Raw genomic sequence first — 12467 nt, 5'->3', positions numbered from 1 at the left:
CAGAAAAGCATCCCTTCCATGTAAGTGCCCTAGGTCTCAGACCTTACCATTTTGTCAGAATTAGGCAGGCTGCAACTGTGGCTTACTTCTGGCAGCCACAGACTCTTATATCATGGGGATCCCTCCTGCTTGGTGATGCCTTCATAATCTCAGGTTAAAGCATAATCATTACAGTGTACCCACTCCCTTTTCTGCACAGCAATTTGCCCTTGATTATAACCAATCAATTAAACTTCTAGAAATTGATTTATGCTTGTTACATTGCTCCCTCATTCTTCACCGCTGAAATCCGGCTTCTGGCCCTCCTCCCACACTTTGCTGAACTAGCAAATGTCACCCATAATCCTGACCACAACCACCACTGCAGCCAAAGCTCTTCTCAAGCCCCACCCAACGGGGTTCAGTCTTTGGACTTCGGGTCCCACAGCGTTCACCATCTTGCTTCTTCTCTTGCTCTGACTGTTCTTTCTTCTCTCTCTCTGCCCACCCATCCTCCCCCCTCCTCTCTCTCTCTCACTCACTCACTCACTGGAAACTACTCCTCTGACCACCTCTTATACTGCTGTTCTCCTGGGTGCTTTCCTAGTTTTACCCTATAGGCCTTTCCTGGGCCTTTCATCACTCCCAAGTTCAACTGCTAACCCAAGTCCAGACCCTATGCCCAATATTATACTGAGTGATTTACACACTGAGTTTCCCTGTAAGAATTCCTTAAAGGAGAGGCTCTTTGACCAAAATTTACAAAAAACAAAAGACAACCAGTTCCTGCTACTAGTGGGGAAGCAGAGACTTTCACGTAGGACTTCGCACTTCCTTGCTTACCTTTCCTTCTCCCTCTCCCCCTACCAAGGAACTACCCAAGAGTCTTACATCAGGCTCAGAGCCAGATGGACCCAGGCTCCCACTGTGCTCTCCGCTCGCCTGCCTCTAGCATCCATGACACCCTTTTCGGGTCACCGCCACTCACCTTGTCCTGCACTTACTAGCTCCTTCCTGGACTCGAATACCTACGTGGCCTCTCTACTTTATACCTGCCCTTTAAATAAAACTCCAGGTAGCCTCCATAGTTTTCCTTCTACAACCCATATCTAATTGTGTTTTAAAATCACTATCCACCCATGAACTGTCTGCAACAGTGGTTTTCAGGCTTGGGGGCAGAGGGTCGGGGCAGGGAGGACAGGGCTTCCAGTTCTCAGACGTGTCTTCTAATGACCAATCCAGAGAACCTTCGGATGAAACTAGGGTGGAGCACACAGGCCTCACATCCCTTCCCCAGCACCCCACAGTATGCACACATACAAATGAACACACACAACACACACACACACCAACATGCAGTTCCCCAGGAACCTTTAAGGTCTCCAGGCTCCTATGGTTTCAGGATAAAATGGTTTGAAAACCCTTGGTCAAGGGGGCGGGGGGTACAAGGGTAGTTCAGCGCAGAACTCTCGCCTGCCATGCAGGGGACCCGGGTTCAATTTCCAGCCCATGCACCTCCCACCTTCCCCTAAAAAAGCAAGCAAGCAAAAACACTGAACGAGAAACAGGAATTCAGCAGTAACAGGATACTCACATGGAAACATAATGAAATGTGACCCCGCCATACAGCATACAAAAAACAAACAAAAAAACCCTTGGTCAAAAGAGTTAAATCCAAGCTCCATGTTGTAGCATTTGGGACTTCAGGCCACCTTTCCTTTGTCCTCTCATCACTCATACCCAGATCTCATCATCGCTCTCTGTTGGCCAAACATGTAAAAATAATTTTGTAACTTTATGCTTCTCTTCCTGCCACCATCTTGAATTTCAAGGCTCAGCTCAAGTTAGTGAACTCACTGGTTTTTTCAGGATTTGTCTTAACAACTATCCTCTCCATGGAAAACTTATTGTTGCAAGAGCACTTCCTATTTACTCTATTCCAGAGCACTTCGTACACAATGCTATCAGAGCACTCAGCTCTGTTTCTCACGTCTGCAAGTTCCCTGAGTGGAGGGATCTGGTGTCCTTCACCTTTGACTCTTCTAGTGCCTATCACTACTCTTGCCATGCTGTAGAGACTCACAAAGTGTCTACAGAAACGACCTATGAGAAGGGCAAAGTCAGGATATTACCACGGAACCTGAATAGCAAAGGATATGGAGTGAAGTCATCAACTTTCAAAAAGAATTTTTTTAGCTTCCACAGAATCCTTGCTGGCTTAGTTTGTATACTGTGGTGGTTTGAAGCTGTATGTACCCCAGAAATAAGTTCTTTAATCCATTCCTGCAGGTGTGAACCCATTGTAGGGAGGACTTTTTGATGAGGTTACTTAAAGTAAGGTGTGGACCAGTCCAATCAGGGTCTTAATCCTATTATTGGAGTCCTTTATAAGCAGAATGAATTCAGACAGAGAAGAGAGCCAAAGGAATTCCGAAAGTGAAATCAGGAAACCTGGAAGAGTGGAGAGGTCAGGAGAGGCTGCCATGTGCATTGCTATATCACAAACTAAGGACCGAGAATGACCAGCAGCCGGCCCTAGAATGCCACATTCACTGGGGAGAAAGCATCACGTTGATGATGCCTTGATTTGTACTTTTTTTAATCCCCCAAACCAAAAGGTGATACATCCTCACCGTTTAAGCCACACCATCGCATGGTATTTGCTTCAGCAGTAACTGAAACAGATGTACCTGCATGACAAGTTCAAAACATCCTAATTCCAAATCGGCAAGATTAAAATAAAGAAGATTAATTGATGCAACCTAATTTAAAAGTATTAAGATATAGTATGTGGACGAGACAGTTGAAGCTGATCTTAAAACCATCCAGGAAGGAAAAGTATAAATATAAAATAAAGCCTCTTCCGAGGATGCCCTAGTATGAGAAGACTTGAAGCTTCTGAACAGCTCTGGTTCCTGCAGAGCAGATCCAGGGGCGCCCACTCGGACCGACCCACTCACCCACCGGCTGTCCAGAGAATGCCACCACCGTGCAGAAAGAGGAGGACCCACCCGGGGAGAGCACTGTGCACCGCCGTGCAGAAAGAGGAGGACCCACCCGGGGAGAGCACTGTGCACCGCCGTGCAGAAAGAGGAGGACCCACCCGGGGAGAGCACTGTGCACCGCCGTGCAGAAAGAGGAGGACCCACCCGGGGAGAGCACTGTGCACCGCCGTGCAGAAAGAGGAGGACCCACCCGGGGAGAGCACTGTGCACCGCCGTGCAGAAAGAGGAGGACCCACCCGGGGAGAGCACTGTGCACCGCCGTGCAGAAAGAGGAGGACCCACCCGGGGAGAGCACTGTGCACCGCCGTGCAGAAAGAGGAGGACCCACCCGGGGAGAGCACTGTGCACCGCCGTGCAGAAAGAGGAGGACCCACCCGGGGAGAGCACTGTGCACCGCCGTGCAGAAAGAGGAGGACCCACCCGGGGAGAGCACTGTGCACCGCCGTGCAGAAAGAGGAGGACCCACCCGGGGAGAGCACTGTGCACCGCCGTGCAGAAAGAGGAGGACCCACCCGGGGAGAGCACTGTGCACCGCCGTGCAGAAAGAGGAGGACCCACCCGGGGAGAGCACTGTGCACCGCCGTGCAGAAAGAGGAGGACCCACCCGGGGAGAGCACTGTGCACCGCCGTGCAGAAAGAGGAGGACCCACCCGGGGAGAGCACTGTGCACCGCCGTGCAGAAAGAGGAGGACCCACCCGGGGAGAGCACTGTACACCGCCGTGCAGAAAGAGGAGGACCCACCCGGGGAGAGCACTGTACACCGCCGTGCAGAAAGAGGAGGACCCACCCGGGGAGAGCACTGTACACCGCCGTGCAGAAAGAGGAGGACCCACCTGGGGAGAGCACTGTGCGTCCGGCTTCTCAGGTCCCACCCCCACAGCCTCTAGGACATGCAGGATGTGGCCTGGGAATCTGCACTATTAGATGGGATAAAGCACTGTTCTGGAGTTACTGAAAAGACCAAGTGGCAGACGGCAGCAAACGGGTAGGTCTTGGAGAGGGGAGTGCCACCTGCATCTCAGACGCCCCTGGTTCGTTTCCCACCAGCCACAACCCCACTCACCAGCAGTGACCAAAAACACAAAGACTCTCAGGTCACTCATGGCACCCCCGAGTGACACCAACCACCCTGCTCCAACCACAGCAAGGAAGCCAAAGGCCCAGGCAAGAGCCCGGCTGCCCGGCCCAGCAGAGGCACCTAGCTAACAGCCGCTACTCTGACCCAGGCCTGGCTGGACTCGGGGGCCTGGAGAGCGAAGTCTGAGATTGTAGGACTCAGGGGGGCCTGCACTTCGCAGCGCTACCATCACTTTGCTCTAGCTCAAAACAACTCACACAGGGCAGTCGGGGAACTTCCTTCCCAGATCTTTTACTTGAGAAAACATTTATGGCAGAACCCGGTACTCTCCAGTGGGCCTCGTCAACCAGCTGGCACTCCTCCTGGGCCCATAGGTAACCTGTACTCGGGAGCCTCACCTATAAAGTGGGAACACTACGACCTACTTACCTCCCAGAACTTCTAAGGGGACTGGTGAAGTCATACATGAAAAAGCATTTTGGAAATTATAAAGCACCACCCGAAAAATCATAAGTAATATAAATAATTTGTACAGTCATAGTCATAGCTGGCTGCATTTGGGTAATTTAAGCCAAAGTTTTGTACCTGTGATGGAGGGCTAATGATCACAAGTGTCTCCTACAAATCAAACAGCATTGGGACCCAAAGAATAGAACGCACAACCCCCCATCAAAGGGCAGCCACCATGGCGAAGTGGGAAAGGGAGGTCAGGGTCATCCAACAGAGTTGTAAAAACTCCACTTTTTAATTCAAGAAGTTTTAAAACACCATGCAGTCGAGTTGGAAACACTAGTGGTCAATGAGAGGGAGGGGTAAGGGGTATGGTATGTATGAGTTTTTTTCTTTTTTCTTTTTCTGGAGTGATGCAAATGTTCTAAGACATGATCGTGGTGATGAATACACAACTATGTGATGATATCGTGAGCCACTGATGGTGCACTGATTATACAGCAAGTACGGAACATTCATATGTTAAGAATGTTCGTGTCTGTATGTTGTTTTGTTTTGTCAATAAAAATATTTCTTAAAAAAACACCGTGCAGGCCAAAGAAAACATGTCTGTAAGTGGGATTTGGTCCAGCCCGGCACGGCCTCCAGGTACCTCTGATCCTGGGGCAGGACGACACGTAACTGTGCGTGAAAACCAGTTCTGCTTTTAGAAGGGGTCCCCCAGTCCCTCCCGTGTTTGACAGTCCTCACCACCACATATCAACTGGGGACCGGAGAGACTGACCGGTGGGCTGGACGTTGACGAAGGCCCCCTCGGAGCGCTTTCTGGTCATGGCGTACCACGACCCGTCCGGGTCCTGGATCCATTCAGAAGCCTCGCAGTAGAACTCGCCCTGGTCCGAGGGCTGCAGGTGGAAGACGGTGAGGCGGAAGGTGGACCGGCCCAGCTTCTCCAGCCGCACCTCTCCCAGGCTCTGCCTCTGGGCATATTCACTGCTGGACTGAAGCACAAAATCTCGGCTCAGGGAAATGACCTCCACGGGCTTTTCGCTGCCTCTCTGCCGGAGCCAGGCCACGGACAGGTGGCTGTGCTGCAACGTCTCCGTGGCCACCTCACAGCTCAGCTCCAGAGGGTCCTGCTCCACTTTGTGCAGAGTCTGGGGTGTGGCGGTGATCTGGAGGGAGTCAGGAATCACTGCAACACAGAAACGTCCCGAGAGTGTGCGGTCACAAAGCCACAGAACCTTACCCCTACCAAGGGCTGAGCCCCCTTTCCATGCAGGTATCACCCTCCCTACATCCCTAACAGAGTCAGCCTTCGGCGCAGCCACAGATAACCCCAGATGGTACATAAACCGAAAAAGCTGTCTGTTTGAATTTGGAATGCATTTTTTGGCACTTACCTGTTTAGTATTTTCGGTAACACTCAGATAAAATGTGTGTTGCATTTCTTTTTACATACTAAATGAATTTCCCGAAAATACCGTGTCAGAAGAATTTTCTTTTAGGTCAAAAGATCTTACTGTTGATGTCGGTATCCGTTCGAGAAACTCTGGCTTCACTTCTTCACTTCACTTCCATTTCAGGAGCAAATGGAAATTGCTCCTGGAACTTTTAGCTTTATGTATCTGTAAAACTTTTTCATTTCTTCTCTTCCCACCATCCCTTCTCCTTTCCCCATTTCCTGGCATAACTTCAGTCATGCAATGCTCTAGGAAAGCTATTTTTAAGACACTATTTGCTACAGAAAAGAATCACCATGCCCTATTTTAAAATGCTTTTTGATTTTCATATAATTCATCTGTCAAACCACAAGATGGATATGACTCAAGCAAGTGACAAGATTTTCCCTATGGTCTCTCGGTCAGAATTTTATTCCAACCCTTACATCTTCCAGGAGATAAAACAGCAACATCCCTCTGACAGATGAGGGCAACTCAATCACAGCTCGGCTGTGTTTTCTAGCTGCACTCATCTCAGAATTGGAAGAATTGTAACTGTTTGGGCCTCAGAGGCTTCCAGCTGGATACAGACTTGTCAGAGAAAAGAAAAGTAAACAAAGGGCAGTACTTGTATGCATAAAAGAACCGCCAGGACTTCTTGCTTAAGACGTGGCCAGAAAAACAAACAGCCTTGGCAGTGCTGACACTGTCACCTTGGCAAGCCCTGTGGTCCAGTGTCATCCACACTGAAAGCTGCCCGCTGCCTTCCCCTTGTGTGCGCCCCTACTTCCTTCAGGGAGCATCGTGCTCAAGGGAAGACGGCTGCTTTACAAGTCCTTTCTCAGCAAGCCCTTTCTCACTCAGCCAAAGGACCCACAACCGCACTCAAGGTCAAGCGAGAACCTGCAGCCCCGTTCACCCCCAGTTCTGGCAATGCTCCATTCAGGCCAGAGCCAGTAAAGGCTGTCATCTCCCTTCCAGCCCATGTCATACGCTATGCTTTTCTCATCATTGATTCAAATCATCTACCACAAATGTCCTGACTTATACTTTCACACCCCCTTCGGCCAGCTGGAGGATTGGCCTTCTCTGAAACCTTTAACATTTGTACTAGGTCCTTTTTTAAGCTTCCTTTTATTTACAAGTAGACCAACAAAATTTTTTTTTCCCACTTCATGCTGCCTTGATAACTTCTAAAACATTTGGAAAAGTTTTTGTTATATTTGTTTTAAAAGTCAAAGCATAGTTTAAGACAAAATTGCATATATGAGCAAGCACTGAAGAAAATAAATTTTTAAAAAAAGAGGAACTGAAGGCAAAGCATTGCCATGTCCCCTCCATGGGACATGACACCTAGGGGTGAAGGCTCTGTGGCAACGTGGGGTGTGACTCCCAGGGACAGACATGGCCCTGGCATCGTGGGACTGACAGTGCCTTCCCGACCACGGCGGGGAGAAGAAGCGTGGCAAGATGAGAGGTCAGTGGCTGAGAGCGTTTGGACAGAGTCGAGAGGTTATTGTGAAGGCTGCCCCTCTGTGGGCTTCGGCTGGATACTGCTGGTTGCTATGGTGTCCCAGACCCCAACCAATCTTGTTCCTGCTGCCCCTAGTGAGCGCCGAGGGCTCTGTGTGAGAGTCCATGGACACTTCATGCACTTTACTTTCCAGGGGCCTGCAACCTCCGAATAGTCCCTAGGCCAGATGGGTCCTGGGACCTGGAGGGGTCAGCCTGTGGGAGCATCAGCTAGCTCCATCCCCTATTCCATGTTGTCAACACCCCTTTCCAGCATGAAGGGGGGAGGGGGGCACGGCCCAAGTATCTCTGGGGGAGGGGAGGGGGGATCAAGGGAGAGGGAGAAGTTGTGCCAGGGAAGGTGGGAGTTGGCAAATGGCTATGACTGCTGAATCAGGAAACTGATGGATATTTCTTCTGGGCTCCAGTGTCCTGCAGCAGCTAGAGGACAAAGTATGGGCTTGTGGAACTGTAACCCATACCCATATCTGAAACCCATGCTAAGGCTGCTTGTTAAAATGCACTTTGAAATTTAGTGCTCTTTTGTGTATATATGTGTTATGTTTCCCAATGGAGAGTGTTAAAGAAAAAAAAAAAAAAAGGAGTGAGCACTGGCCACTGGAAAGCGGCACCTCCTTACCCACAAGGCTCATCTTGGCACTGTAGCTCCCGAAATACCGCTCGTCGGTGTTGGGCGTGTGGCATTCGTACTCCCCGGCGTCCCGGGCCTGGAGGTCCATGACGTGCAGCAAGGCCGAGCTGCCCTGGACTCTCTCCACATAGATCTTGCCACTGCGGACGCGCTGGGTGTAGATGGCGTAAGGGAAGGAGGAGTCCATGGTGCTGACAATCTGAACCTCACGCTCGGGGGCCGAGGGCAGGTAAATGGACCACTGGAAATTCTGCTCGGAAGGTCCCTGGTAGCCACTTACATTGCACCAGATGGTGATGTGGGAGCCCTCCGTGCGGTACAGGGGGCCTTCCTGGACGGAAACCTGCCGCTGTGCCGACGCCACACCTGCAGGGACAGACACACAGCATGCTCGGTTACCTTCCCACCCCAGAGGCCAATGAGGCGCTGACTTCTCAGAGCTTATTATCTGGGTGACAGGATGATAATACAAATACTTACTGACTCTCTCGGAGCTGCTCTGTGATCTATTAATATTAATTAAAACACTCTGCAGTAAATCTGTCCCTAATTTACATAGATGGGAAGGTGATAGTGCAAGGACAAGGTTTTGTTACTTAGTCAACGGCTGGCCCTTGGGAAAATGACTTAGTCCTTCTTTGTCATTTATGAGACAGTTTCATGTGTATGTATTAATGCTGTTTATCAAATCTGTAGTAAAATGAACAGGACATGTTGAATCCTCGGCACAAATTTGTGTGAAAACAAATAAAAGAAACCGTCTCCAAATCAGGCAGAAATTCCAAGCTCCGCCCTTGATTAGAGAGCAGGTGGGGAAAAGCTTGGGGCCCTTTTCTTAGTACTGCACACTTCATTTTCAAACGTAGTTGCTTCCCCACACGAATCCTAGGAAGCATTCCTAACTTCCTCTTCCCCATGAATGGAGGTAAAGCTGAGCGCCTGCAGGCTGCTGCTGTTTTAAGCTGAACACATGCAAATCTGAGTGTCGAGGGCTGAAGCAGTTCCCTGCTGCCCAGATTCCCACAACTGACAACGGAGTGGACATGGGCAGTGTGGAAAAAACCTGGAGCAAGGACATCAGGCTGCCCTTGAGATCTCAGCCCTGATTCGGCCACAGTCATGTGGCTGGGATACGGTCTCCGGTGGTCGCTCCTGCCTGCCCATGAATCCCCTTGCAGACCAATGGGGAGGGGGGGAGGGTGGCAGACTTAAACATGTGAGATACGGTAAATTTAACATATTCCATGCCAGCACACCCGTCGTGCCTCAGCCGCTGGGAAGGGGTAGGGGTGAGGCAACGCTCCTCTGAACCTCTTTGGCAACTGCAAGGTCTGGCAGGTGAGATCCAGCTGCAGCTTAGCCAGTAACTGGAACTGGCCAAGTCATCTTGGACGAGTTGCTTTTCTTTTCTGGACCTTGATCTTCCCATCTGATGAAATGAATTCTAAGAAGGAAGTGTGCTCTAGTAGTTCAGGGCACAGGCTTCGGAGCAGATTGGCATACATCCTGATTCTAGCTTGGTCACTTACTGACCTTGGACAAGTTATTTAACCTCTCTGAGCCTCAGTTTTCTTATCTGTACGGTGGAGATAATAATACATGCCTCACAGACTCACTGAATGGTTTGAATAGCGTAACTTTGTAAAGCCCCCAGGGCTGGGCTTAGCTCACAGTTAGTTAGCACTGGGTAAGGAGAGTTGCTAGCCAAATCTCTTCTGATTGGAGCATTCTAAGGCTCTGGATCCTCAGGGGACAGGATTTGGCCAAGGACATTTCAAGGGCATCTCGATGATGGCACCATCTCTCTCAGCAACCTCCACCCACAGCTGCATCCCAACCCCTGAAAGCTTCCCCTTTACCCAAAAAGGGGAATCACTGCTGCCCCAATGTAAACCAGCCTGAAGGTAAACAGCAAGGAGTTCAATAAGGCTCTAAGCCCTTATTGCCTAGAAGCAAACTGATCTAATCCGCAAACCTAACCTCAAAAAAAAGGGTCTCTGCAAGGGAAGCCCTATGCTTTACAAACCTTCGTTATGCAAAACCTTTTCTCTGAACAAAACAAAACTCCATCCTGGCTTCAGCAAAATCAAATCCTGGAAATGGGGACTAACCCATAAAGGAAGGAGGGAAACTGAAAAAAGGAAGAGTATGAGTGGGGGAAGAAGGTTACAGATCATCGCGATATGTGAGAATTTATCTTATACATTCGGGTGGTTGATAACATTCATTATATTTACAACCAGTGTGAAGACGATACATTAATAATTTCCAACATGTTATATTTGATGTGTAACATTTTGATTATTTGTACTCTTCCTAAATTTGAAAAAATCCCCGGAGAACCTCTTTTGCTGCTCAGATGTGGCCTCTCTCTCACCCAACACGGCAAGAAAACTCACTGCCCTCCCCCTGTCTACGTGGGACATGACACCCAGGGGTGTGGACCTTCCTGGCAACGTGGGGCAGAAATCCTAGAATGAGCTGGGACTCAGCATCAAGGGATTGAGAAAACCTTCTCAACCGAAAGGGGGAAGAGTGAAATGAGACAAAATAAAGTGTCAGTGGCTGAGAGATTCCAAACAGAGTTGAGCAGTTATCCTGGAGGTTATTCTTATGCATTATACAGATAAGCCCTTTTGAGTTTAAGGTGTATTGGAGTGGCGAGAGGGAAGTGCCTGAAAATGTAGAGCTGTGCTCCAATAGCCATGTTTCTAGAAGATGATTGTATAATGATATAGCTTTCACAGCGTGACTGCGTGATTGTGAAAACCTCGTGTATGATGTTCCTATGGACTGATGAGTAAAAAAATATGGGTAAATAAATAATAGGGGGAACAAAGGTTAAAATAAATTGAGTAGCTGGAAATACTATTGGTCAATGAGAGGGACGGGTATGGCATATATGAGGTTTTTTTTTGGATTTTTTTTTATTAATAAAAAAAATTAAAACATTTAGAAATCATTCCATTCTACATATACAATCAGTAATTCTTAATATCATCACATAGTTGCATATTCATCATTTCTTAGTACATTTGCATCGATTTAGAAAAAGAAATAAAACGATAATAGAAAAAAAAAAAACTATACGTACCATACCTCGCCTTCACCTACCACTATTTCAAACTGAATTTATTTTAACATCTGTTCCCCCTGTTATTTATTTTTATTCCATATGTTCCACTCTTCTGTTCATATAGTAGCTAAAGGGAGCATCAGACATAAGGTTTTCACATTCACAGAGTCTCATTGTGAAAGCTATATCATTGTTCAATCATCATCAAGAAACATGGTTACTGGAACACAGCTCTACATTTTCAGGCAATTCCCTCCAGCCTCTCCACTACATCTTGAACAACAAGGTGATATCTACTTAATCTGGTTAACCTCTCAACTCTGTTTGGAATCTCTCAGCCATTGACACTTTGCCTCATTTTACTCTTCCCCCTTTTGGTCAAGAAGGTTCTCTCAGTCTCTTGATGTTAATTCTCAGCTCATTCTAGGGTTCTTCTCCATCCTTTGATGCTGAGTCTCAGTTCATTCCAGGATCTTTGTCCCACGTTGCCAGGAAGGTCCTCACCCCTGGGAGTCATGTCCCACGCAGAGAGGGGGAGGGTGGTGAGACTGCTCGTCATATTGGCTGGAGAGAGAGGACACATCTGAGCAACAAAAGAGGCTCTCTTGGGGGGTGACTCTTAGGCCTAAATTTTAAGTAGACTTGACCTATCTTTTGTGGGTTTAAGTTTCATGTGAACAAACCCCAAGAGTGGGGGCTCAGCCTATAGCTTTGGTTGTCCACACTGCTTGTGAGAATATCAAGAATTCAACTTGGGGAGGTTGAATTCCTCCCCACTCTCACCATTCCCCGAAGGGGGCTTGCAAATACTTTTCCAGTCACTGATCAAATCATCCTCGGATTCATCGGGGCATCACTCTGGACAAACCAACAAAATCTCATGTGCTACCTGAGATTCCAAGTACTTATGACATTCAATCAAACTATCTACATGAGTTCATATATGAGTTTTTATCTTTTATTTTTTTATTTCTTTTGCTGGAAAGATGCAAATGTTCAAAAAAGTGATCATGGTGATGAGTACACAACCATGTGATGATATTGTGAGTACACGATTGTACACCATGTATAGAATGTTTGCATGTCAAAAATATTTGTATTTTTTTGTTGTATACAGTGAAAATATTTAAAATACATATATACAGTTACATTTGAATCCAATGTTTGCAGAACTCCTGAAAAGCATAGCACTTTGAAAACAATTTAATGACACTGACAAAATTTAGGCCTCCTTTGCCTTTCGGTACTCTAGAACCACACAGCAGCAACCAC

The 12467-nt window shown here is 48.0% G+C and overlaps 1 protein-coding gene across 6 annotated transcripts in view; it reads right to left on the bottom strand.

Annotated features, from left to right (window-relative positions):
• The window catches only part of IGSF3 (immunoglobulin superfamily member 3), a 113253-nt gene that overhangs the window by 40855 nt on the left and 59931 nt on the right, over positions 1-12467 (bottom strand). For all 6 annotated transcript variants that reach the window (XM_077119771.1, XM_077119775.1, XM_077119774.1 and 3 more), the window contains exons 3-4: positions 8108-8485; positions 5298-5708 (exon numbers count right to left, since the gene is read on the bottom strand). In XM_077119771.1, coding sequence (XP_076975886.1) covers positions 5298-5708; positions 8108-8485 — 789 coding nt within the window. The remainder of the gene's footprint in view (positions 1-5297; positions 5709-8107; positions 8486-12467) is intronic.

This window comes from Tamandua tetradactyla, chromosome 11 (assembly GCF_023851605.1).
Source record: "Tamandua tetradactyla isolate mTamTet1 chromosome 11, mTamTet1.pri, whole genome shotgun sequence".
NCBI lineage: Eukaryota > Metazoa > Chordata > Mammalia > Pilosa > Myrmecophagidae > Tamandua > Tamandua tetradactyla.
The sequence above is the reverse complement of the archived record's forward strand: the minus strand, read 5'-3'. Positions and strand labels throughout refer to the sequence as shown.